Below are 25,947 nucleotides of genomic sequence, written 5' to 3'. Positions count from 1 at the left end.
ATTCTATTTATAGCCATACAAAAATTTAAAAAGAAAATATATGTATTTACAATATATTCAACTAGAATTTTTAATGTTTTGTGAATCAAAACAAAGTTTTGATGGTGTCACTGGTCTGTTGAGAGAAAAGAATTGAAGAATAAGGAGGTCCTTCAAACAAGGCTGTCAAGCCCAGTTTTTTAGCATCCTGAGTCCAGCCTTAGCTATATTAAACTTCAACCACTGAGAACAAAACTACTGCAGTGCAACTCTCATCTGCTTGCTTTTCTCCAAATACAGTATTTTCTTTCAGACAGCACTTTCTTTCTAATTGCACTACAGAATTATTTATTCAGCAGATACCTATCAAAAACTCATTTGTTTATATATTCTGGACATAGACTGTACTGGTTTTTTTTGTTTTTTTTTATTACCAAGACTGTCAATAACTTAAAAGGTAGCTATGGAATTACCTATGGAATTTTGGTTTTTCCACAGCCAAATGCACAGCATAGTGTGGATTACAGTATATCCTGCAGGGACTTTGATACATAGAGTCATAAAATTGTTTGCCTTGGAAGTGACCTCTAAGATTATCTGGTTCCAACTCTCCTGCCACGAACAGGAACACTTTCCACTAGACCAGGCTGCTTGGGGCCCCATCCAAACTAACCTTCAACTATTCATGGGATGAGACATCTACAACTACTTTGGGCAACCTGTTCCAATGCCTGACCATCCTTATAGGAAAGAATTTCTTCCCTACATCTAATCCAAACCTACCCTCAGTTTAAAGCCCTTGTCCTATCACTACATGCCTTCATAGAAAATCCCTTTCCAGCTTTCATGTAAGTTCCTGTAGGTACTGGAAGGCTGCTGTCAGGTCTCTCTGAAGCCTTCTCTTCTCCAGGTTGAACAATCCCAGCTCTCTCAGTCTGTCTCCATAAGAAAGGTGCTCCGGTCCTCTGATTATCTTCATGACCCTCCTCAGGACTCACTTTCTTATGTTGGGGGCCCCAGACCTGGACATAACAGGAATGGAGTAGGTGGGCAGAATCCCTTCCCTCGCCCTGCTCCCTACATTTCTTTTGATGCATCCTAGGACACAGCTGGCACTCTGGGCTGCAAGTGCACATTGCTGGGTCATGTTGAGCTTCTCCTCCACCAATATCCCCAGGTCTTTCTGCTCAAGGCTGCTCTCTGTCCATTCATTGCTCAGCCTGCACTTGTGCTTGGGATTGTCCTGACCCAGGTGCAGGACCCTGCTCTTGTCCTTACTGAACTTCACGATGTTCACACAGTCCCACCTCTCAAGCCTGTCAAGATCCCTCTGTATGACATCCCTTCCCTTTTCCCCAGCGAGTCGACTGCATCACACAGCTTGGTGTCATCGCAAACGTGCTGAAGGTTCATAACGAATTAGCAAGTAGAGTTTTTCTACTTACTTAGGCTAATTGTCCCCGGTAGGGCCCTTGCGGTGTGGCACCGGCTGTCCTGTCACTAACCAAGGCTGACTCCTGTTCCCCGCCGGCTCACACGCCCCGAAGCTCGCGTTCGCGGTCTGCCAGGCGAGCGGATCCCCGCGGTCCCACGCGGGTTCCCAGGCGCACAAAGCCCCGGCGGGAAGCATGTTTTTCGAATTCCAGCGCTTGGACACGCCTCCGTCCGTCCTCCCTGCGCCCGCCCCTCCATCCCGAGCTCGCCAGGGGCTGTGCCGCAGGTGCGGGCGGCCCCGCCGGGGCGGGGCGGAGCGGACCGAGAGCCCCGCGGGCCCCGCTCCGCTCTGCCCGGCTCGGCTCCGCAGGAAGCGCCGCCCGCGCTCCTTTCTCCTCCCGCCTCTCTTTCCTCCTCCGCCCGCCTGCGGCGGCGGCGGTTCGGCGATGCAGCAGCACTTTTCCTTGGCTGAGTGCGACGTGGTGGGCTTCGACCTGGACCACACGCTCTGCCGCTACCACCTCCCGCAGAGCGCACGGGTGAGTGCGGGCGGCGCGGCCGAGGGGAGCGGCGGGAGCGGCCCCGCTCCCCCCGCTCCGCCGCATGCCCCGCCGGAGGCAAAGCGCCGCGTCCCGGGGCGCGGGGCCGGGACCCTCCGGCGGGGGCAGCGAGCCCGGGGCCGGCTGTCGCAGACATCCACGGAAGATAGGAGAATCGCGAGTGCATCTCTCGCCGGGCGCTTCCTCAGCAGGCCTCTCTACCCGAGCGGAGGGGACAGCCATGTCTCCTTCCTTGAAAATGGTTCTTCTTTTCTGGCCGTAGCGGTGCTGAGGAAAAGGTAGAGCACGCCCGCTAAATCGAGAGATGCTGCAGAGTGAGGAGCCCGCAGCACTTTGGACAGGAGACCTTTGCGAACTTTCTGGTGCTTACAATAAAACGCCGAGTTTAGAGGCACGCGGGCCCTCTGACTTAGCCCTGTGGTCTCTTTCAAGAGAAACAGCTGCCTGTGCTGTGCGTTCCCGCCCTTGCCACTTTCGTTTTTAAACTCCCTTGCAATCTTACATTGACTCGTCCTTCTCTGTTGATGTCAGGACTCTTTTCTGGAGCTATCTTGTGTCGCGGATGCTCATGGTGTCTCACTCTCCCCCTTTCGTTGCATCCATTCACTTACTGTACATTTTATACTGCACAGGACACCCACGTTAATTGCAAGATAATTTCAGAATTTGGTATGGAAACAAATGTTTATGAGCTGTCTCATTTATTAATAGCATCCTGTGCTGAAAAGATGCATTGCTTCCCTTAGCTCTATATGAGTTTAAGAGGAGTGGCATCTTGCTTACCAAGGAGGGTTCAAAAGTAGCAATAAAATGTATGAGCTCTTAGATTTCTAGGTGGAAACTGTGTAACACTAGGCTTACCTTCCATATTGTTGCCATATGCAAGCCCATTCTTACTGATACAAATCCTGTTTGATGAAGGCAAACACAAGACAATTGGCAACTATAGGAATTCTTTTAAAATGCTAACCAACCAATGAACAAAGTGGAGAAAAAATCACAAAACTTTTACTAAACTTGGTGCACTCTTCATCTTCTTACAGCAAACAGAGGCAGACTGACACATGCCCATTGCGTGCCTCCTTACCTCTTGGAAATAAGAAATACTTTAAAAGGTTGACAGGCCCAGCTGAAGATGTAGGTAGTTCTTAGTATTTCAACGTTGGCTTTCATAATTTGTTTTTGTCAGACGTTATTCATTCTAATTCCAACAGCATCTGTTGTAATTAAAGAAAAAAGGCCAGGGAGCAACTTTAATGAAAGAATCACGAGAAAAAAAGGAGCAGTTACTATTTTTGGATAGTCTTTAAGGACATGGCAGCATCTTTGTAGAGCTTCTTGTAAAACTTTACCAACACAGTACATAAATAAATTGCTGAGTGTCATGCTAGGCCATTTGAATTTAGAAATAATAACAGTTTATTCAGTAGTTGCTTCTTTTCTTCAGAATAAATTCCTTCAAATACTTTTAAAATACCCCTAATGATAAATGTTTACTGGTTTAGAAGTTGCTTGTTGAATCTCAGTAACCACAACATTTAAAATTGGAAAAAAAAAAAAAAAAGAATAAAGCAAAAAAGATGATTGGAGAGGGGGAAATAGTGACCAACCTTTAAGTACTTACCATCTTGATTTCCCAACAGTCTTGAAACACAGGGACTGTAAAGTAGAATATTGTAATCTGGGTTGGGGTGAAGACATTGCAGCAGAATTTTTGTATGTGTTCCAGTCATTTCTCTCTCATGAGAGAAATAACCTCAGGCACTGTTTCCCAGTGGAGGCAGTGGGACAGCACCCCTAGCTCCATGGTTCAATTTCACTTTGGAGGCATAAACATTTGCATCTTGCCCCTTTTCAAAGAAGCAGTGTCTTTGATCTCACTTAATGGATATAATGAATGCAATGTTTTTTTCATTTCTAGCTAATATATGATAGTTTTGCCCAGTATCTGGTAACAGAGAAGGGATATGACGAAGACTTGCTGACTCTAGCTCCAGACAGCTTAGACTTCTGGTGAGTACACTGAAAATATTGTCATTCCTTTACACTGTAACTTTTTTACAAATCTCAGAAAACAGCTTCATTTATTAGGCAGTTGATGTTATAATTGTCAAGTCCAATGGATAAATTCAAAATTGCAGTTTCAAATACTTGTTCTAAGAAGCATTTGTCATGAAATACATCTAACATGGTATTTCAAAGAGAGAACTGAGCACCCAAACTTGCTTTGTCTGTGCTTCCAGCTATCTGGACACAAGCCTGTTAGTCTCACTCTCTTCTTTTATGTATCATCTTTGTCTTTGACATTCTGTTCAACAGTACCCATCAGATTTTAGTAATTTTTATCTCAACAGAAGCTGTTTTGTTTGTGTAGGGCTGATTACTCCCATCAGCCTTCTGAGAAGCCACAGAAAGGTGACATGCCAGGAGGTAGCCCTTGGATGGCACATCAGGCACAAAGCTGTGATGAAAAAGACCGAAACCCAAGTTCCTGCTCTGAACTCAGTGGTGTCTGAGCAGGAACTTAACTTGAATCTTGAACTTTAACTTTATAAGGTTATTATCTAGGCCGTGGGGGTGGAGACTTGAAGACCAAATAATCTTTGTGTAATGTTTTTTTACAATTCAATGTTTGACTGGACAGTTTCCAATGAGATTGATTTCAACTTCCGTGAGACAAGCAATGGATCTATTTATCATATTTTGAGGCTATGATGCAAGAAAACATTTTTTTCAACTCTAGATATCTTGGTTTTGGTCTCTTATTGAAGCGGGAGGTTCATTAACATGGACCTGCAAGTCCACAGTGCTGGTAACAAGTGTGTCATTGCTTCTTGCCCAGGAGTCATTCAGGAAAGGTTGGCATCTGCATGTATATTCTTTCCTGTGGGTGCCTTATAGAAGATGAAGGTGTCATTGCTTCCTCAGTCTTGTTTATTAATTTGTATTCTAACCACTGAACTCCGAATTAATTTTTCAAAGAATCTAAGAAAATCTTGAAGATAAAGATTTATTAGGGTGAATTAGAACTCTTGACAAGTGTCTCCAACAATGTCAACTCTTCCCCTTATTTATGCTGGCTAACGTGGCAATGCTTCTGCTTCATGTGTTCTTAGCTTATTGAGTTGCCTCATTTAGAGTGAGGTTCTACCCCTCTTTTCTGTAATAATTGGTGTAATCAGTCAAGTAATAATTAGAGAAGTTACCACAAAAAAAATTCTGTAATAGAAGTGACTTAAATATCATATTTCAAATATAGTTTTATATATTTGGACCTTAAACCTCCAACTAATCTATATAACAGTCCCTAAATTTACTGGACATGGAACCGGATTTATTTTGTAGGATTTTGCTATGTAAGGAAAATCCAGTCCTAATTATAATAAAATGCACTTTTGTATAAAGAGGATTATTCAAGAATGGAAGTATTTGAAGGGTTCTGACTTGTTTGGTTTTCTGTAGCATCACAGCTACAAAAGCACCAGGGTTTCTGTAACTGCATATCACTGAGCGATAAGAAGACAGTCCTCTGAAAGCATTACTTTTTTGTTTCTTCCTTAAAATTAATTTATTCTTAGTTGCAAAGGCTTGGTGTTGGACATTGAAGAAGGAAACTTCCTGAAACTTGCAGAAGATGGAACAGTTTTAAGGTAATATTGACAATAGATCTATATTGTTAAATATAAATTGTATTGTTAAATACATTAACATTTTATCTCCTTCCTAAATGCCATCTCTCAAATTTATAAATATTTAAAAGACTTATTTCAGCATGCATTCATTTATTAGATGTAGAGGTTTAAATACTCTTTGGCATTGTGGTGCTTATTTTCTCTTAATGTTACGTATTGAATCTTTTGGTAATGTTTTAGTGTTAGCTGGTAGTAAGTAATATCTAATTTTTAATAAAATCTGAGATTATGAGAACATTGATATTGAAAGTGAATTCATTTTTTTTTTGGTGGTTACCAATGTACTCTTTGTCCAGTTCTGCTAAAATCCTGGGTAAGATTTTTCCTTGGATTGTGAGTAACCTGTCTTGGAGGGCAGTACTAATGACTAATACTAATGACTGGAATGACTATTTTCTTTGTGCCGTAGACATTCAAAATTCTACAAGTTTACAATTTATAATTTAAACAGCCTGAGATAAATTAATCACAGAAACTGATTCAGTCACTTTCAGAATTCTGGGGGATTTCCTCTTAAAAGTATTTTGCTTTCAGTTGTCACTTTCAGTAAATCCTTGATTCTTCTTTTTTCCTTCTTTTTTTCTTCTTTTTTTTTTTTTATATAGAAGACTGCTATTTGGAAGCAAAAATCTGAAAAGTAAATGTACCTAAAATATACCAATCCTAGTCCCATTTCTCACTAATTTTGTTCCAGAATGAATATCTGTGTAATTTAGAATACAAGACAGACTACTTTTTTTTTTTTTTTTTTTCCTGATAGCTCTCTGAAGAAGCTCGAAGATGTTAAGGAAAGTCAGATCTCATTAAAAGAAGAAAGGAATGCTTTTGAGTCATTGCTGTATATCCTAAAATTCATTTAATAGCATGAATTTTGGAGTCCTAAATGCAGAATCAAAAATAACAGGGTATACTCTCATTAAAGGGAAGAGTAGTAGAGTGCCTGCATTTGGTTCAAAATGAGACCAAATTTCATGGTCCAAGTAGTTAATTTTTAATGCCTAAAAAGGCTTGTGTGTCCTTATGTATTAAAAAGCTGCTTGCAGGGCTCAGCTGAGTACTTTTCCATAGTTCTGCCCTGCATTCTGTGATGTTACCAGGCTTCAGAGTGATGTATGGGCTTTCTGCACTGTGCTTTATTGTGCAGTGTATATTGATAGCTCAAGTACAGCGAGTGTCCTGACACAATTGAAAACATTCGAGCAGTACAGAGTGATTGTGTTAGCAGGTGAGGCACAGTAGCTGTGCCCCCAGCCAACCAGACCTTTGTGTAGTAAGGCCTTTATTGAGAACTGGAATGTATATGATAAAAGCTTAGTAGGTCCTGGGAAACTTCTAAACTGTAAAGAGAGTCAGTTTTGATCAGCTCGCATGCACCGTAATTCAGCTGCAGTGTGTTACTTTGCACGAGTAGTAGTTTGGATGTTTTCAACTCTTTTCTACTTTGTTTTGGTTTTTTTAATAAACAACTTAATGCATTGAATAGGGCAAGCCATGGTACAAAGAGCATGACATTTGAAGAGATCCTGGAGCTATATGGAAGGAAGGAGTGGAAGCATTTTAATACAGTCAGTGGAATGGTTTCACGCACAGGTAGCTATACTTTAGCATATCCTCTTCTTTGAAATTGCTCTGCTCCCCTTCAGTGCCTTGTACTGTTAGTTCTTAACACAGATTTGTAAAAATACTTGAACTGGGAATTGCTGGAACAGGTAAATGTATTGGGGGAGACTTGGTTTTTATGTTTTTTTAACTCCTAGTACTAGAATTAATCTTATTTCATGGTATTTATTTTATAGTAAGAGAAATGAGCTGACATTATAGGCATGTTTTGGTTATAGTGGTGGGCACACTGTCTCTTGAATAGACTGATACAACCAGTGTCATGATTTAACCCGAGCCAGCAACTGAGGACCACACAGCTGCTCATTCACTCCCGCCCTGCCCAGGCCCAGTGGTCAGGAGAATCAGAAAGAATGGTAAATCTCATGGGTTGAAAACAATTTTTAATTTAAATGCAATGTTTTAATAATAAATATGCTAATAATAGTATTAATAATTATTGTAATGATAAGGAAACAGAACCTCAGAACCCAAGAGGAGCAAGTGATGTACAATACAACTGGTCAATACCTGCTGACTGATATCCTGTCTTATTTAGGACATATCTTAAATTTTTCCTAATTGTTGAGTTGTTGCCACCAGTCCTGTAACTGGAGGCCTAGGTGCGGGTGCAAAGAACAAAGCAGGTCTAGAAACAAAACTTCTCCCCTTGCATTTGAAGTTCCTGTGTTTAAGATAGGAGTCACTTTGAGGGAGCTGTGGCTAGGTCACATTCTTGCTCTTTGTTTCCTCTGTTTTAGTTTGATCTTGGCAGTTGAGAGTAACACACAGGAAGTGATCACTTAAGGTGTATTTTGTTATGTAATGGAGGATTTTGCTGACTGCAAATGTAGTGCTTATTTTAAACTGCAGGTAATCTTTTGCAAAATGGAGGAAGAGAGAGGTTTCCTTTGGTCATTCAGGAAATGTGCTTTTTTTCTTTTTCACTGAAATATGCAATTGGTCTCTGTTGTGAAAATTAATCCCCTTTTTGCTGACTTGAATATACCTAAGAGACCACACAGACAAGATTATGAAAAAAATAATCACTTGTGAAATCATTTCAGTTCTTGAAGAGTGGTTGTTGAGTATGACCATAGTTGAGCATGACCACATTTGCACCTTCCTGATACAGTTCTGTTTTGAGGACTGATGTAATAATGTGAACATGCTTCCCCTTGGGCCATGGCACTGTCCACAGCATGTGTGTGCAAAGAACATGAGTGTGTTAGACCTGTCCAAATGTCTCTGAACATCTTAAACACTGTTCTTGTGTTTTCACTGCTAGGGAAATAGATATTTTGGAACAGTTGAAAGATACTGTCCTGAAAAACTCATGGTTCTCTCCCTTTTTTTTCACCTGGGCTTTCAAATCTTAGAATGTCTTATTGACATCTCACTGCCTTCATATAGGTAAACAACTTTTAGTTGCGAGTTATGACAACCAGAAGTTAGCCTTTATTAATGAAGTCTGGGAAACAGGTAATGCTTATTACCAGTAAAATCTAAACAGGAGCTTATATTATTATCTAAATGTAATTTTTATTAGTGATTACAGCATACAATACAGGAATGTTTAAAATATATTTTTTAATTTTTTTTCCAGCTAAATACTATTTGTATGATAATTATTTTGACCTGCCAGGAGCTCTCTTGTGTGCAAGGGTTGTGGACAGCTTAGATCAGGTAAGAACTGGATTGTTTGAAAATTTGGATTGTTTGAAAATTATGTATTGCATTATCTTTTTCTTCCACTGCCATATCTCTTGCTTGCATTATTAAATGCATACAAACTGGGTATTGAACAGCATCAAGGTTTTTTGCTCATTTGGACTACTCCATGTTGGACTTACTGTATTAAAGTTGTCTCTGAAGGTAATTGTGAGCTACATGGCATGTTCAAAATAAAAGTTCTTCCACCAGAGGGCACAAATAACTAGGATACTAACGGAAATGTGCAGTTTCTTCAAGTTTACCCTGTGGTATGCACAATGTAATTTTCAAAGCCTCCTTTAATTATGTTTGATTGTACTTGAAATAAATATAGTATACGTTTCCTGAATTACATGATTTGTTAATTTGCAAGTTTTTAAAGAGTGAATAAAGCTTCATTTCATCCTTTTCTAAGCTTGTTTTTTGTCCTAAATACATTGATCTGTGTACACAGATATAAATGCACCTCTGGCATAGTATCTTTTCATTTCTTTTTCCTCTGCTAAACAGTAAATTAAATTCTTAAGGTGGAAAATATAATTGCTTGAACCTTTTTGAGTGCTTTTTAGGTAGACAGTGTCCTAAATTCTACTTTTGAAATTTGGTGATAATTGTTTTGTTGTGTAAAAGATTTAACTTGCATGCACCTGGAGGTAAGAGAGGGTTCTTCTCATAGGGTAATTGTGTTGGTGTCAAAAGGGTACTGAGGTAGTCTTCTGGCCAGAGGTACCAAAGCGCTGCAGACCTGAAAATTGTCAATACTTAACCTTGTCTGCAGAGTGAAAATCCAAGTTGTGAGATGAGTGTCTGGGGTCTTATTGGATATTAGGTGGCTTGCTACTTTAGCCCTCACTCCAAAATAGCATGCTGAGTAGATTGCTGCCTAAGTCCAAGTGCTGCATGAAGAGTTAGCTAAAACTAGCTTATCAGGGAAGCATGCAGGACAGGTGCTCAGTAAGACTCTTAATTTTCTGCCTGATTAATCTCCTTCCCCTAAGCTGTTCACAGCTTAGAAACCTGTTGCAGTTGTGACACCTGTATTGTGTTTACTTTATATTTAATTTAGACTCAGCACAAATCACCTACTTATTAGGAGAGAAAGCGTGTATACAGTAAGCTTTCACATCCAGTTACTAGTTCACAGGCTGGAGCACTGCCCGGGGATCAGTGCCATGTTCAGCCAGAGGGAATTAAACCTGTGCCGTTTCTCTGGAGAGTCATGAGAAGTGGGTCATGCAATCTCTTTATCTCCTGGCAGTTCTCAAGTATTTTATTGGATGTCAGCCCTGTTTCAACAGGAGGGCTAGAGCAATTCCCTGAAAGATTAGCATCAGCCACTTAAGAAAGATGAAAGACAGGAGATGGTCAGCCTCTCCAGCCCAGAGCTCATGCCTGTAAAATGCTGCATCCTGAGGATCAGAAACCATTACATTTTCTTCTTCCACATTTCTGAAAGAAAGTAGAGCTTTCCATGTTCTGTCCTGTGAGCCTGCTTACAAAGTGCTATTTTCTTACCATTTCCAGACAACATTATAGATTCATTATAGATTCTGCTTCTATTGGAAGCAGATGCAAGAATTACTGTGTTTGGGTTCAAAATGAGTTTGGACATGAGTTGGATGGTGGACTACCCTGTTAAAAATGTATCTGTTTCTGCTGTGTCCAGAGCCAGATCTCTTACGTGTTTTCAAACAAAGCATGGGATCTTCTTAGCATTTTTGATCTTCACACTGAGGAGCTAAACAAAACAATGCTTTGTTTTGGTGGTACAACTAATAAAATCACATTTTGTAATCACACCAAAATCATGGTGGACTGAATGGCCATGCATACAATTTTCTCTCTGCTTTTTGGAATTGGTCAGTTTTCCTTTATATCTTGTATGCAATGACTGAAGATCTGCAAGAAATTAGTTTAAATTATTTTAATCTTCTCTGAGTTCAAATGTTTTGAAGGAAGTTTACTCAGTTTTAAATTAGTATCCATCTGTCCTCAAAACAGCACTCTTGAGGATCTTTTGGTTCAGTTCACTGATTTTTTTTTTTAAGACAAAAAAGCAAAAGAACCCAAAATTCAAACTAAGGGCTAAGTCAGCCACATGGAGTGTGAGGGGAGAAGACAGTTGAATCTGTCTGTCTCGAGAAGAGTTCTAGCTTAGGCTACTTGCATTGCCACTAGACATATGGTCCCCAGGATCTTCTGTACACAGCTTTGAATAATCACCCTTGGTTGACCTCCTTGGCTAGCTGAAACTGACATATGAAATATTTTCTCTTTATTAGCCCTTTTATATATTTATGTGGCAGTTTGCTATAGGAGTGGGTTTAAAAAAACTTCTGAAAGTCACAGCACCATATCTTTCCTGCTTTTAACCTATAGAGCTGATGGATGATAAGCAAACTATGCTTGTCAGTTATGCACAAAAGACCTTGTTTGTGGGACTTGCTGATTGTGAAAGTAAAGGCAGATTGTTCTCTGGAAGCCTCCATGGCAGGTTTGGCCTGAAGTAGCAGTTTACTTCAGTATATATAAGCTACATGTTTTTGGTTTGTGTTTGGCACTGATGAGGGTTTGGATGTGGAGCTTCTTTCAGTTTTTGAATGTTTCCCTCTCTACAAAATGCTTTATACTTAAAAATGTAAGTATAAGGCTCATAATTCAGGTATCAGTGTAGGTATCAATACACAGAGGGCCCTGAAAATGCTAACAGTTGCCTTGAAATTTATCCTGATGTGGAAGGCCTGTAACAGCATTACAGAAATATTTTCCATGACACATAAACTCAAAGACTATACCACCTGTTTTACTGCTGCCAAATTACTGTGTAACTGAGCACCTCTTCCGGGATCTGTAGCTAATCCTCTGCTCTGTAATACTGGCTAGCTGTGTAATTGCATCTGTTTCATTCATCACTACTAAAATTTGTGGTGTTTGAGAGTGCTGTGGGGCTCAGCTGGTTGAGGTTTTCCTCTCCCACATGAGAGGCTGAAGGGGAAGCTGAGGTCAGCTGGAGCTCTGCTGTGCCTGGGAAGCTTGCTAGGAATGGTGAGAGACTGTTCACAACCATGGATCACCTTCCCCCTCCAGAACTGGGGTTTGGCACTCTTCAGAGCACAGTGCCATGAAGTGCTGCTCAGCCAGGCTTCTGGATATTTTATACCATGTTTGGGGTAGCGTTCTTGGCAGAAGAGCATTTGCTCTAAATTATATTGAAGAGATTTGTCAGTTCTTAAAGTGGAAGGTGATATGAATGCCAGGCTGTTGATAATGTCAACATGATAATTAAGTTCAATATCTGCAGCCCTAGGCACTTCTTTTTCCCAAATGTCAGTGGGATGGGATGCTCATTCTGCAAGCTGCTGTTCTAGCTGATGCCCCTTTTGGCTTTAATGTTTTAGAGTTCCTCACAAATATTAAGCATTTTTCCTTTTCCCTTCCTCTTCCTATTGTAATACTCTAAGAGGGACGTAATTTTTCTGCAGTTACCCACAGTTAATCTGGGTACTACTGAATCCTGGTGTACTGAAACCTACTGTCTTGAGAGTGTCTTACTCCATATAATTTTGTTAACTCATGGCATTTCTGTCACTGTTTCAATAGGAAGGCTTGTAATAGCTGGTACGTGATATAATGACTAGATTCCTTTTAACACTTACAGCACAATGGTCAGAAAAAATATGATTTCTGGAAGGACATGGTGGCTGCTATCCAACATAATTATAAAATATCAGCTTTTAAAGGTAAGTGTGTTCACTGAAGGCTCACTATAACAGCTGAAAATAATACATGTGCTTGCCAGAGCAAATATGTTTGTAAGTACACTGTAGGCTACTCAGCACAGCTTTTACTTTTCAAGTTTATAAAGAGTTGTATAGTAAACACATGTTTTTCCTGGAATAAAACATCTTTATTATAACTATTTCTGTTTCATTTCACTGCTTTGGTATCTTTAATGACATTTCTGATGTGCTATTTTACTCAATATTTCAATTTTTATTGCTATTTCAACTCATTTTAGAAGGACAAATGGTTTCTTACTGTGATTGATGTGGTAATGTGGACATCCTTGAACTGTGTTTTCAATCTATTTCTTATGATCTTGTGATTTATAAAATCCAAAATGAATTGGGGAAAGAGAATCAAGTACTAATTTTTGATGGTTTTCTTCAGCACTCTAGTTTTGATTAGAATTCCTCATGTAGTATTGACACAATGGAGAGGTTTTGAGCTTCCTAACATTTGCAGAGGACTATTTTTTAATAACAGTGTTTCTTCACCCAAAACCAACATTGTAATGGTGTAATATAAGTTAGAATTGGAAAACTTCTTGTATACTGTTCAGCAAATTATTTTCCTTCACAGACATAACTTCAGAGTTAGTCTCAGGCATATAAAATAATAAGGTGATAATAAAGACTAACTATTATTTTTGCACGCAGTTAATTGAAATTATTTTTAACAATATTTCCTGTAAAATGTTTATATGCAGCTCAGTTCTGAATTCTAGAATTACCTTGGTTGATGCAACATTCACTAGACACACTAGTTTGCACCTTCCTAAAACTTTTTGTTCACCTCAGCTGTCCCACTTGCTGTATTTCTTTCAAATGTAATTGAAAAAATTGTTTCAGAGCGATTCCAAGCAAAAATGGGTTGATACCAAGATGTAAATGGTAAAAACCAGCAAGATATTCCCAAACTGCTTTGTTTGTTGTTCTTACTGTGTTTTCATTAGAGCTTAGAATGTGATTGGTAGTTATGAATTATCCTGGGAACTCATTCATACACAAAATAAATATATCCTTTCTTTTCTGCTGGTATAAAATCAACACTAATCAACTGTACTAATTTTTTTAGAATTTTTGTTAATTATTTTCTTCAAACCATGACAGCTCTTTTTCTTTTTAAGTTGTGGATCTTGCAGTAAAAAGAATAATTTTTAAAAGTGTTCTTTGGAAACTAATGAGATCCAAAAAAAGTCTAAACTTTGAAGTTGTACAATTGCTCAGTTTTATTTATATGTGTCTGCTTGTGTGTACACTTGGACATTTATGCTTATACCTGTCAATCAGGTACCTATTTCTATATGTAAATCTGGAATCTGCAAATAAAATTTGCAATATGACTTTATTCTTTCTAGCTTCTGTCGGAGGCACATGCATGCATAAGAGTGTTAAAAATGCAGGAAACTGTAGTAAGTGATAGGAACAGGTTCAGTAATATCAGAAGGGAAACAATACAGATTATATACACTACTCAAATATTGTAATACAAGAAAATTATACACTCTGTCATGCATCACTTTGAAAGGCTTCACAGTGGTTTTATCTTCCATTTAATAACATAGTTCAGTAGCTAAAGCACTGAACAGAGAGTCAAAGGAACCAGAGATAATTTCTTCCTGTATCACTTAACAGTTATATTCCCATAGAGCATCTCTTTTTGCTTCAGGTCCCTCTGTGATACAAGAATCAGGTTACTAATCTTCTATCACTGCTGACAAAGTGATTTATTTTTATCAATTTCACATCTCACATAACTTCCTTAGGAAACTCTCAAACCTGGATCCCAACATCTACATACCAGGAAGCCCCAGTGTCTTTCATAGACCAGAATCTGGCCTTAAAACCACAGCCTTTTGACTTAACTCCATGCCTTGTAGAGGGTTTAACCCTTCAGAGAAAAGCAGTGCTCATTAACAATTAGTCAAGGTAAAATTTCAAAGGCAAACTTATTAAGTGGTCAGTTGAGGGGACGCAAAGTTCCCAGCTCGAAATGCCGTCCTAGCGGTGCCATTGTCAGTGGCGGAGCAGAACGACTGACCACTTTATTTCTTGAAATCCACTGAGTGTTTGCAGTTCACTTTGATTTGTTGTCAGTATGCCCTTGTGTCTCTATGTCCCTTCTCTTTTTCACAGGATTTTTTTTGATCATAATCAGGTGTCTGATGGATTTTGCTTTTCATTGTCTTAGCTATGGTAATTGCCTTAGATAATTGCCCTATGATATTTTTCTTGGATGGCTCTTTCAGATAGGCATGATTGTCCTGACTCAGCTTGATGAAGAGTATTAACCCACTCTTCTCCTTGTGAAGAAGTGAAGAACTGAGGCTTGCAAAAGGACGGAGGTTCCCAAATAGTCTTGTTATTTTAGACATTCCGTTGTGAAAAATAACTCAAAAAAAAAAAAAAAAAGAAAAAGAAAGGAAAATCCATGAAACAATACTATCAGAAAAGCATGGTGTCAGATAGCAATGAACATAGATATTTGCAATGTGGTCATTGCAAATACTAGTCATACCTGCAAGAGACCTCTCTGCAAATGATATCCCAGCTAAGCATTACATTACTTGAGAATCCATTTTATTCTCAATACTTTATTCTTATTACTGGAATAGTTTGTGACTCTAAGGTGATTAACATTATATTGATTGTGTTAGATTTAGTGGCTGTTTTTATAGATAGTAATAAAGAGCAATTTTAAAGAAAACATCATGGGGCAATGTATTCTACACTATCAAATTATGTGGACGTATTATGGAATCAAAGTGTGCTCTTCAGAGGATTAATAAGAGCTTGAAGTACTGTATAATTATTTCCTTGTGAAAAAATTCAGATTTGATGATTTTTTTGTCAGAAAAATCAATGCTTTTTTTAGGGAAATATTGCCAAATATAACTTAAAGCACAATTTTGTAACATTTCTTATATTAAAGGCTACTTTCTCTCCTGAAGGCTTGCCTTACTCTGTAATTTTCCTAACACTTCTGGAAACTGTAGTATTTGTGGCTATATATACATAGTTACAATTATATATTTGTAATACAATCCATTTATAAGATTATATTTCTTTATAAAAGTAAAAAATCATGGCTGGTATGGCAGCAGATTTCATAAATTGCCCATTGTTAGGATACATGTTTTTGATCCCAAGTTTATAGTCTTGGCAGAAGATAACATCTGTGATATATATTTTTTATTTTTAATATGCAATTTCAGATATAAGAAACAAAAAGCAAAGACACTTTTCTGGCCAAAGGAAAATCAATCTTGGGCAAAATATTAGTAGTTTCTAATGTTGATGTAGCAGTGATGAAATAGATTTGTTTTGTGAAACCTGTACCAAAGAAGCAAGTGAAAAGTAAATTTGTTACATTTATTTGCTGTGTTTTCCCACTAAGTACAGAATGGATTGTTTGTGTGTTTCATGTTTTTGATCACTTAAGGCTTCAGAAATTTCAGTACTTCTTTGAAAGTGGTTTTGTCCTATTACAGGCTCTTAAATCTTCATTTGAATTTCATGTTGGATTTTCTTTTCTTTAATATCCAAGATTCATCAGAAATAGTGGTTTTGGAGGGGCTTTATATTTAGATAGATTGCTGATCTTCTTGTGGAGAAAATGCTAAAAATCAAACAAAAATTTTGCAGACTTTCTCAAGGTTCCCTCTAAACTGAAAATCCAAAGCTAAAATCAAAGTATAAGTTGTGCTTTTACCACAATTTACTGTATCATATCTAGCTTTTCAGTTTTAAGTGTTGTTTTCTTAGTGACTTAATATCTGAGCAATTATGAAAAGACTTCAAAAACCAGGCATGAAGTTCCAAGCTGTAGAATTATTTGAAGTCCCACATGTTTGAGGAACAAAGACATAAAGGACAAAACATGATTTTAAGTGCATGGATGGATGGATGGATGGATGGATGGATGGATGGATGGATGATAAGGGTTAGTGAACTATGCTTTTAAAAATTCTGCCCCATTTCTTGTAAGTTAATTGGAATCACATGTCAGTGTGGTCCTGAGCTGCTGAGCACCAAGCATCTTCAACAGTTTCAAGCATTTGCTTTGGCATACATTTCATATGTGAACTAAGTAACCAGAAGCCTACTACTTAGCCATATTTTCCAGCTCCCATATCCAGTCCCTCTATTTGTTTCTGAAACATTCCAAGTTGGTAGAGTGTATGGGCAGCAGGATGTGCTGTGTTTAAATACTGGGAAGCACTGTTGAACTAATATTCATTTATTATTTTACTGAATTATAGCCTAAACCACAGGTTTCCTTATCCAGCAGCATTTAAAAAGTGGAACAAAAAAAAAAAAAAATTTAAGTTACTTTCATGGTAGGTCTTTACAGTTTCCAACATACTATATAGTTTTACTAATGATGGGTCAGCCATCAAGCAAAAGGTATCCTAGCTTTTTTATTCATTCCAGTGTATTATCAAGTATTTAGGATATTGCTGATTCCAAATGTATACAACATAACAAGCCTCAAACTCTGCTTTCATGAAGAAATGGCAGTATCACAAAATTTTTATACATAGGCCTACATACTTTCAGTGCAAGTGATTGAAAGCTTCTGTTTAAAAAAAAAGCTTAGTAGCTTTAAGGGTTCATAAGGTTTTGATGTATATAATACTTTTAAAGCACATGAATGGCAACTGTAACTGGAAGAACTGTGTGACCAAACTGTTAAGGTTTCATAATTCATAAGCTAGCTTGTCATAATAGCATAACAAATAGATGAAATGACTTTTTGTGAGACATGTTTGTATGGTAAATATGGTTGTGTATACTGACTAATTATTGCCATCATCTGACAAATTTACCAAATAAGTAAAATAAATTCATCACACTATTGTGTTTTAAAGGAATTAACTGTTTGGGAAAAATCAGGGCAAGGATTATCTCCAGTTTTGGGCTGGTAAAGTGTCTGCATGCTTGTGAGGATATGTTTTTAAGTTTGGATTTGGTCAATGTTGCTTTGTGGTACTCTCAATGTTACAGAATGTTAGGAGATTTAAAAATACTGAACTAGTTTGTTGCATCAATGTGCATTGAAGAAAGCCAAATGGATTTTGAGGCTTCAAATCTGGTTGCTTTTTCATATTGTAAAGCTTTATATCTTCAGTAACATGTTATAATTTGTAAATCTACCTATCTCCAAGTAGTTATTACTTAATAAGAAGAGTAGAACTAAATGAATACTGTGTTTTTTAGAGTTGTTGTTCTTGTTCTGTTGGATAGCTTAAAGATGAATCTGGATGTAGAATGTTCCTGAAGTGTATTGTCCAGCTGTTGAGGTGACTGTGGTGTATTTGAGACCTTTTACTTGAAATAAAATGCCTTCAGTTAATTCAAGTATAGTGAAGTATGATCCAACATCCTTTATTGCGTTAGGAGGTGTGATAGCTAGAAATACTGATTTTTCTTTTTAAAGAAAAAAAAAAGGACAAGAGACCGGTGCATTATATTAATTCATAAAATTTTTATTTTGCATTGTCAGACAATCATCATTCAAAACAGTTATTTTATTATAAGTCTCTAAAAACATACAATATTATTCTACTATGTTTGAACCACTCTCTTCCACTTTCTCACTCCCTCCTCCATTCCTGTTGCAACATTGCATTTGCATGACCTGCTAAGGACAAATCAGAGCAGTACCTGGTTAATATGGTCTGAAGGAGAGTGTGTCAGGGCTGGGTAAGTGGCATGTTAGATGTGAGCAAACAGGAAACCTGAGAAAGAAGAGTGAACATAGTCAGAGGAGTAGAGACCATTAGATTCTGAATTGGGCAGTTGGAGCCATACTTGGTCATTCTCCATGAGATCGATGACAGCACTGCCAGAAGCCTGGTCAAGGTATCCTTTCTTGTACTCATCATAGGTGTACATAATTGGGGAACCATTTTTGTAGAGTGCAACCCAAACATTTGTTCCTTTTGCGTGTACATGGTAGGAGAAATAGTACAGTCCAGGGGTTCTGCAGGTGAAGATTCCTGTTCTAGGGTCATAGTGTTGCTGCCTATTGTACAGGATTTTATCAAATTTGATGGGGACCGTTGCCGCAGGGTAGGCTTTTGAGAGGATGACACTGAAAGCAGACACCGGCATCCCTGTCAGAGCTTGGTTTACTCCTCCTTTTATGAAGGATATCCCTGATAGGTCCCGAGACTCTCCTGCTTTAACATAGCCTTCAGGCATCTGTGGGATTACAGCTTGGCCAGGGGGACCAGGAGGACCTGGGGGCCCGGGCAAGCCAGGCTCACCATTGCTGCCTTTAGGGCCGGGGGGTCCCGGCGGTCCCATGGGTCCACTTGAGCCTTTTGTGGAAATGCCTGCTGGGCCCGGCAGTCCTGGTGCCCCTGGCTCACCCTTGGCACCGGGGGCTCCTGGCAGGCCAGGGGGGCCAATGGGACCTCTGATCCCAGGTATTCCTGAAGGCCCTCTGGGGCCTGGCTCTCCGTTGGTGCCTGGCACCCCCTTGGCTCCCTGCGGACCCATGGGACCCGGCAGCCCAGGCAGCCCCGCGGGGCCGGCATCGCCCTTGGCGCCTGGGAGACCTGGGTGTCCCTTGGGACCAGCAAGACCCTGCTCACCTGGGTATCCCGGTTTTCCCTCTAATCCCGGTAGGCCTCGTTCCCCCTTGGCCCCTGGGAATCCCGGGTGGCCGGCGGGGCCCATGTCGCCTTTGGGCCCAGGCAGGCCATTCTCGCCAGGCAAGCCTTTCAGTCCATGGGGACCCATGCTCCCTGGTGGCCCCACCGGCCCCGGTTCTCCTGGCACACCAGCCGGACCTTGGTCTCCTTTAGGTCCTGGAAGGCCAGGAGGACCTTCAGGCCCTCTGTGTCCCTTCATCCCTGGCAATCCTGGCTTTCCAAAACCTGGGAGTCCTGGGGATCCAGGCAACCCTGCAGGTCCAGGATGTCCCTTGGCGCCGGGGATACCTGCTGCTCCTGGCGGTCCCATTGGCCCAGGCTTGCCAATGCCGACTTCTCCAGGTTCACCTGGGAGGCCCTGGGGACCTGGGAGCCCAGCTGCTCCAGGTGCGCCTGGAAAACCTCGGTCACCTTTCAGCCCTGGCTGACCTGGCAGGCCACTTTCACCAGGCTTCCCTATCCCAGCCGGACCGGGGGGGCCCCGCGGTCCCTGCGGGCCTGGAAGACCCCTGCCACCCGGACGGCCTGGAATTCCGAATCCATTTTCTCCCTTTTGTCCATTTATACCGGGGATACCTGGCTCTCCCTTCTCGCCAGGGGGTCCCCGTGGCCCCAGGGCTCCTGGGGGGCCCTGTGGTCCTGGCTTGCCAGGGACGGTCAGTCCTGCGGGGCCGGGAGCGCCGGGGGGCCCTTGTGGCCCTCTTGCTCCTGGGAGTCCGGCAGGTCCGGGTTCTCCTTTCTCACCATTTAGTCCTCTTGCTCCTGGCTTTCCTGGTAGACCAGGCACTCCTGGCTTTCCGACTGCAGAGAACCCAGGTGGTCCTGGGGGACCAGGGGGGCCTTGGGGACCCGGACTTCCAAACCCTGGCTTTCCTGCAGGACCTGGTTGTCCTCTTGGTCCAGCGGGGCCTGGGGGACCAGGGGGTCCTTGTTCCCCCCTTACCTGCACACCTGTGAGAGAGAGGAAACCAGATCAACCAGGGCATCTACAACATATTTTCAGGCAGTGTAGTGTGGTGGTGAAATGCATGAAGGGTTAATTCAATTTCAACTTCATGGAAGTCAAGCCTCAGCTGCTGTGTTTGTCACTGAGAACCTGACATTCAAAGTAAAAGTGTTTCACAGCCTTTACAAGTAACAAGTGCAAATTTGTTGGAAATGTGAGATTTAAGGCTTCTAGATTTTTTTTCTTTTTTTGCTTCAATACATTCAGGATCATCACAGAGCTTAAAAAGTGCTGTGCAAGTGCAAGCAGATGCAGATTATTTAGTAAGGGAAAAAAAAACCAGACAGGTAACAGATTTAGCAGGTCATCAGACTTAATGAATGAAATCACAGGAAGCTGTCTGTGCAGGTGCAGCAGCCAGTCAGAAATAACTTAGTGCTACATTTAAGTAGTGAAAATTTTGTTCTTCCCTGCCCCCTACTTTCAAAAGTGGCCCAGGGCACCAGTTCTTTTGTAAATATATGAATGTTATATTTTCAGATATTGTCTGAAAGACTTCTGTCTGCCATAAAAATTTAAAAATTTCACACAGTGGCAAGATCACAACTGATAATTCGTTTTACTGCTGTCATAATTCTGGCATTGTTATGGGGTTTTTTAATACTACTTCATTTTCTTAGTTACCAAAACAGCAGGTGGAGCTACTTAACCAAATGTCACGAATAGAGGAATAAGCAAACAAGCTCACTGCTTAGTTTGTGTGAGCTGTTAGTTTGTGTGAGGAGCCTGCACCTGTACATTGGAGTTAGCATGCTTATTTGTTGGACATTACATACAAGTTTAACACAGATACTGTGAGACTACTTCAGCAGTTTTCAACAAGTGGCAGCATTATAGAACAAAACGGAATATCTGTGATAGATGTTCATTTAAGAAGTAATTTTAAAAATAAAAACTGAAGGATGCAAAAAGAGCCTGGATTCCGTTGTTTTGGGGTTTTTTTATAATGGCAACACATTCTATTGAATGCTTATGTAGAAAATATTATAAATTGATCAAAAATTGCATCAGCTACAATTTTTCCTTTCAGTTTCTCACAAAAAGACCAGTGTATGTATTACATGTATGTACACATGAAATACAATGACTATTTGACTGTCTTTTAGATAATAAACTGCATTTTCCAATATGTGGCTAGCCTTGTTGAACCAAAAGTGAGGTGAAGGAGGAAACTATTATTCTACATATTGCGGTTTTTTAAATATAATAGAGGTATGCTTATGAAATACGTTTGATTTTGTTTTGTTATTGGATCTGCAAGGTAGCCTTCTTCCTATATTGACAGGGAAATTGTTCTTATCTAGAAAATGCAGAGTTCATTTTCTTTTCTGCTGATGCATAAAATCAACACAAATGCATATCAACTTATTTTGCACATCTTCCTCTCTCATCCTTCTTAGGGCCATGAAAAGGAAGATAGTTTTTAAAATCCTACACATGTAAAACAAGCATGGTCTGTAATTTATTTGTGATATACTGACAGGTTGGTGTTTTTAGTGGCAAATTGCATCTGACTTTACCTCAGAGTGTATTTCTTTATTACTTTTACTGTATTTTAGATGCAAATATCATCTAATATCATTTAGTCCTAGGTTCACAGAGTGGTGGGTCCTGCCAATTTTGCCTGAGATATTAAAGGCATTGTCAGCACTCATACTGTTATAGAGATTTTCTGTCAGCTGTGTTGTTCCAAAGTTGTGCTGCTTTTAGATTATAATTGTGATTTTAATTGTGCCGTCTAAAAGCAATGGTTATTCCTCTGAGGAAAATATTGCTAAATCTATTAATGATGTAGAATTTATACCAAGAACATTGAAGTATTGATTGGCTATTCTTTTACATGTCTCAGCACATACCTTGATGCAAAATTGGTTTACATTCTCTAGTGCAATCAAACCCCATATATGTATTGAATTAAATATGCAGATTTCAACATAACCTGCAGTAATGGCTTATTTAAACATTGCTGAGTAGTGAGATCTCATTCAATTGTTGTTTTGAGCTTGGGCTTTTCAAATATTTCAAGACAAAGAGATACTTGTTTAAAAATTATGTTCGGGAGAGCTGTCAAGACCAAGGTTTTTTAAACAATTTCATCAAACTAGATGAAGCTTTAGTAGGCTTTGGTTGCCAACAGAAATCGTGTGGTCTGTTTTATGTTGTTCTGACTCACCAGTTTGGGTTTAGACTGAAATTTCAGTTCCAGGCTGCTTTTTGACAAAGCTATACAAAGCAAAAAGGTAATTTATTGGTAGCTATATCTGGAGAAGACAGTGTTTGGTAATCAAATTGGAAAAGTAAGCTATGATGAAAGGCTTCCCATTGCTACTTCAGCTGCTTGCAAATAGAGCAACTCACTAGACAAAAACTGAATTCATTTGGTTTTGTAGACTCCTGTTTTATTCTTCCAAGATCATCTCAGATTAGAAGTTATGATCTCCAGCAGTCTTCCCTCTTTAAAATTCCTCTAAAAACTCTATATAGGATGCTGGCTTTCCAGACTCAAGATTAACAGTCCTCCTGCAATGCTTGTTCACCAAATCAAAATTTGTCAAATACTTTTGAATGACTGAACTCGAATGTCTGTAAAAATGTATGCTGTTTCTGCTATTGAGGTCTAGTATGTAGTCTTCTGTTACATTTCCTAAATTGAGAGCATTTTATAGTTCTCAGGTTTGGTCTAATCATTTTCATTCTAAATATGAATTTTCACTCACATTAGATTCTGTGTTTGTATATAAAGTGAAAACTTAGTTCAGGACAAATAATTTCCCCCTTTCACACCATTTCCTGTCTACCCTGATTCTTGCTTAATTTATTGCTGGCTTCCCCCTTCCCAAATGTTTTCTATAGAGGGGGAAAGAAGAATGACTATTAGGAGAGGTGGATGGAGTATGGTAGAGAATAGCCAAGAAAATATACTTCACTTAAAAGTAGTTATAAATATGTAAATTATTCTGAGTAAAGTAATGGAAAAACACAAAAAAAGTTAATGAGGAAGGAGAGAGAAAATGTGCACTTAACTCAGTGAGAATTCTAGTCAGTAAGTTTTCAGAGAAGCTGTTTATTGTGCATGTACCTAAATTTGATCCAGGAGTGCTAGGGTTCCCAGAAGTCCTTGTGCTGAAGACAAGGAATGAAACTATGACAGTATTTTGGTACAACCCAGGAGAATATTCTGGGGATAAGGTTCCCAGCCATGCTGCTGTTTCTTATTGTGGGTTGGAGCTGATTGGTAGGGGGCCAGTGCTGGTATGAGACCAGAGTTTCTTTGGGCTCTCTGTGTGCTGCACATGATCAGACAGCCTGTAGGATCTGTCAGCAGAGCTATTCTGAATCTAAACCCCCTGAATGAAGGTAATGTGAATGCAGTGCCCTGAACAGCAATTCTGCTCTGCAGATTCTGCTCTGCCCATGTCCTTTTTCTGGTGAAGAGAAGCTTATTTGCTAATGCTGTTTTCTGAACCCCTCATTGAGTTTCCTCATTTCTGCCCAAGTGTGATTGCTACAACTAAAAGTGGATGGGATACAGCAAAAAAATAAAGCTATTTTGGGTAACCTGGTGATGTCTGAAAGAAAATGCTATTCTCAGGGGGTAGGGTAGGATGTTTACAAGGAAGATTCACTATTAATTTTAGTGATGGCTATTTTGAATAGTCATTATGGATCAGAAGCTTTGAGATTTCAACATAACCTGCAGTAATGGCTTATTTAAACATTGCTGAATAGTGAGATGTTAAAGAAGATGTTTTAAAGAAGATGTTGGCCTAAGCATGGAAAAATAAAACAGAACTCAAATAGTTTCAAACATTAGGGATTGCTACCTGTTCAACTTAAAGGGACAGAGAGGATAAGCAGAAATAAGATGAAACAATGTAGCATTGCAGTTATGTATTGCCTCTCCTAGCTGCCATAAGACTGATTTATGCAATGAAGAGGGTTTTTTAAAATATACTAAAGCTAAAATTGCTATACTACTTTGTGCTTATCCTAATAATTAAAACATGAGCTTAAATCACTTATGAAAAACTATATAGAAGTTTATGACACATTTGTACAACTATATATAATTTTATTTTGTCTTTCTAGGCCTTAAGTGGGTCTTCATTTACCCATGTGTATCATATATATATTTAAATTCACACCTAAGGTCTGTTTTGAGTACAGATAACATGACAAAATATGTAAAAATTCTTCCTAAGTGTAGGTAGGTTTTAGGTGGCAGGTCTGTTGCTAGAAACCCCAGTGCTGAATCAAGAAATTCATAATTAGCATGTTGTGCATCATTATGTACACAATCATGCTGTGTTGCTCCCACTATTGAAGCAGAGATCTGAGACTTTGTTTCTGCTCTGTATGCCTTTGGTGTTTATTGTGTAAAACATTTGTCTGACAGGTGTGCATCTTTGTCAGGAGGAAGCAACTCCAGAGCCACTGTAAATTCTTTCTGCAGTGATAAAATAATTTCAATAAATCTAAATTGTTAGTGAAATTTGAATAGCAACAAAGAGCTTTTGTTCATGTATCGAATCCCTAGGAATAAGTGTGTTAGTTTATTATTAAAAAATAGCAAACTTACCTTGACTCTTTACATTGTATGGTAGAAAATGTGGCCCCTTGATGCTCGATTGTTTCTGATATCGCTCAGAAAAATATCCATCACCACCATGGACAATATTCAGACAGAACAGCAGCAGTAAAGATATTTGTAAATGCATGTTTCCAAATCTGTGCTGTGTTGTAAAGAAAAGCTTTTTAGGTCTGGTTTTGAAGCATGAATAGATGAGTTTTCTTAAATTATTGGTATTAAAAATAACAATATTTTGTTGTTACTTCCAACTGCTTTCACTAGTTTTGAAAAATGCTCAAAGGAAAGGGAATCAGCATTGCTATTACTTTGAATGGTGGAGCTGTTGCATAGATAGATTAGAGGCAATAGTCTCACTCTTAGGAAAATAATAATTTTGATTGGATGGCATTCTATTTAAGACAAAAGTATTCAGAAACACTGACTATTTTAACTAGACCTCCAAAGTAAGTTCATGAGTTCCATATACCAAAAGTCCTGAAAAGAAGGAAAGTTTACAGTGAAAATACATCAACACTTCCATGATCTTACTGCCTCTGTCTAATGCTATAACAAATGAAGGATGAAGTCCTGGTTCCTTTAGCATCACTGGCAAAAATCTCACCTAAGTTGAAACCTGTTTGAAACCTGTAGCCTTACAAAGAGCCCTAGTGGCAGTAAGGATGCTGTCACTGACCCTTAAATATCAACCCTCTTCCCTCCCCAGACAGAAAACAGGCATCCTGAAGAAGTTACCTTCAAAACCAAAGAGATTAAAATGAAATCATGACATACCAAAATGTTATGGAGCTCCAATGCAAAGTGGTAGAGGAGTGAATCCTCCTCTACTGAGGAGGAGTTCTGCCACTGGTGAGTGAGCAGAGGCTGATGATTTCAAGTGCCACCCTTGAGTATTTATCTGGTTTTCCCCTTAGTTGGGTGACTGCTGGACA

At 39.4% G+C, this 25,947-nt stretch overlaps 2 protein-coding genes across 2 annotated transcripts in view; one reads left to right on the top strand and one right to left on the bottom strand.

The window, feature by feature from the left end:
- Positions 1-1,759: 1,759 nt before the first annotated feature.
- Positions 1,760-25,947, top strand: part of NT5DC1 (5'-nucleotidase domain containing 1) — a 127,801-nt gene continuing 103,613 nt past the window's right edge. The window contains exons 1-6 of the mRNA XM_021555531.2: positions 1,760-1,952; positions 3,895-3,986; positions 5,552-5,623; positions 7,149-7,255; positions 8,871-8,950; positions 12,636-12,717. Coding sequence (XP_021411206.2) covers positions 1,860-1,952; positions 3,895-3,986; positions 5,552-5,623; positions 7,149-7,255; positions 8,871-8,950; positions 12,636-12,717 — 526 coding nt within the window. The 5' untranslated portion in view covers positions 1,760-1,859. The remainder of the gene's footprint in view (positions 1,953-3,894; positions 3,987-5,551; positions 5,624-7,148; positions 7,256-8,870; positions 8,951-12,635; positions 12,718-25,947) is intronic.
- On the bottom strand, positions 18,478-25,145 carry COL10A1 (collagen type X alpha 1 chain). Its single transcript, XM_021555530.3, has 2 exons — positions 25,007-25,145; positions 18,478-20,372 (listed from the first exon to the last, which is right to left on the bottom strand). Exons 1-2 carry the CDS (start codon positions 25,143-25,145, stop codon positions 18,478-18,480), a joined length of 2,034 nt encoding a protein of 677 aa, XP_021411205.2.

The sequence above is a fragment of the Lonchura striata genome, chromosome 3 (genome assembly GCF_046129695.1).
Source record: "Lonchura striata isolate bLonStr1 chromosome 3, bLonStr1.mat, whole genome shotgun sequence".
Taxonomy (NCBI): domain Eukaryota; kingdom Metazoa; phylum Chordata; class Aves; order Passeriformes; family Estrildidae; genus Lonchura; species Lonchura striata.
The sequence above is the reverse complement of the archived record's forward strand: the minus strand, read 5'-3'. Positions and strand labels throughout refer to the sequence as shown.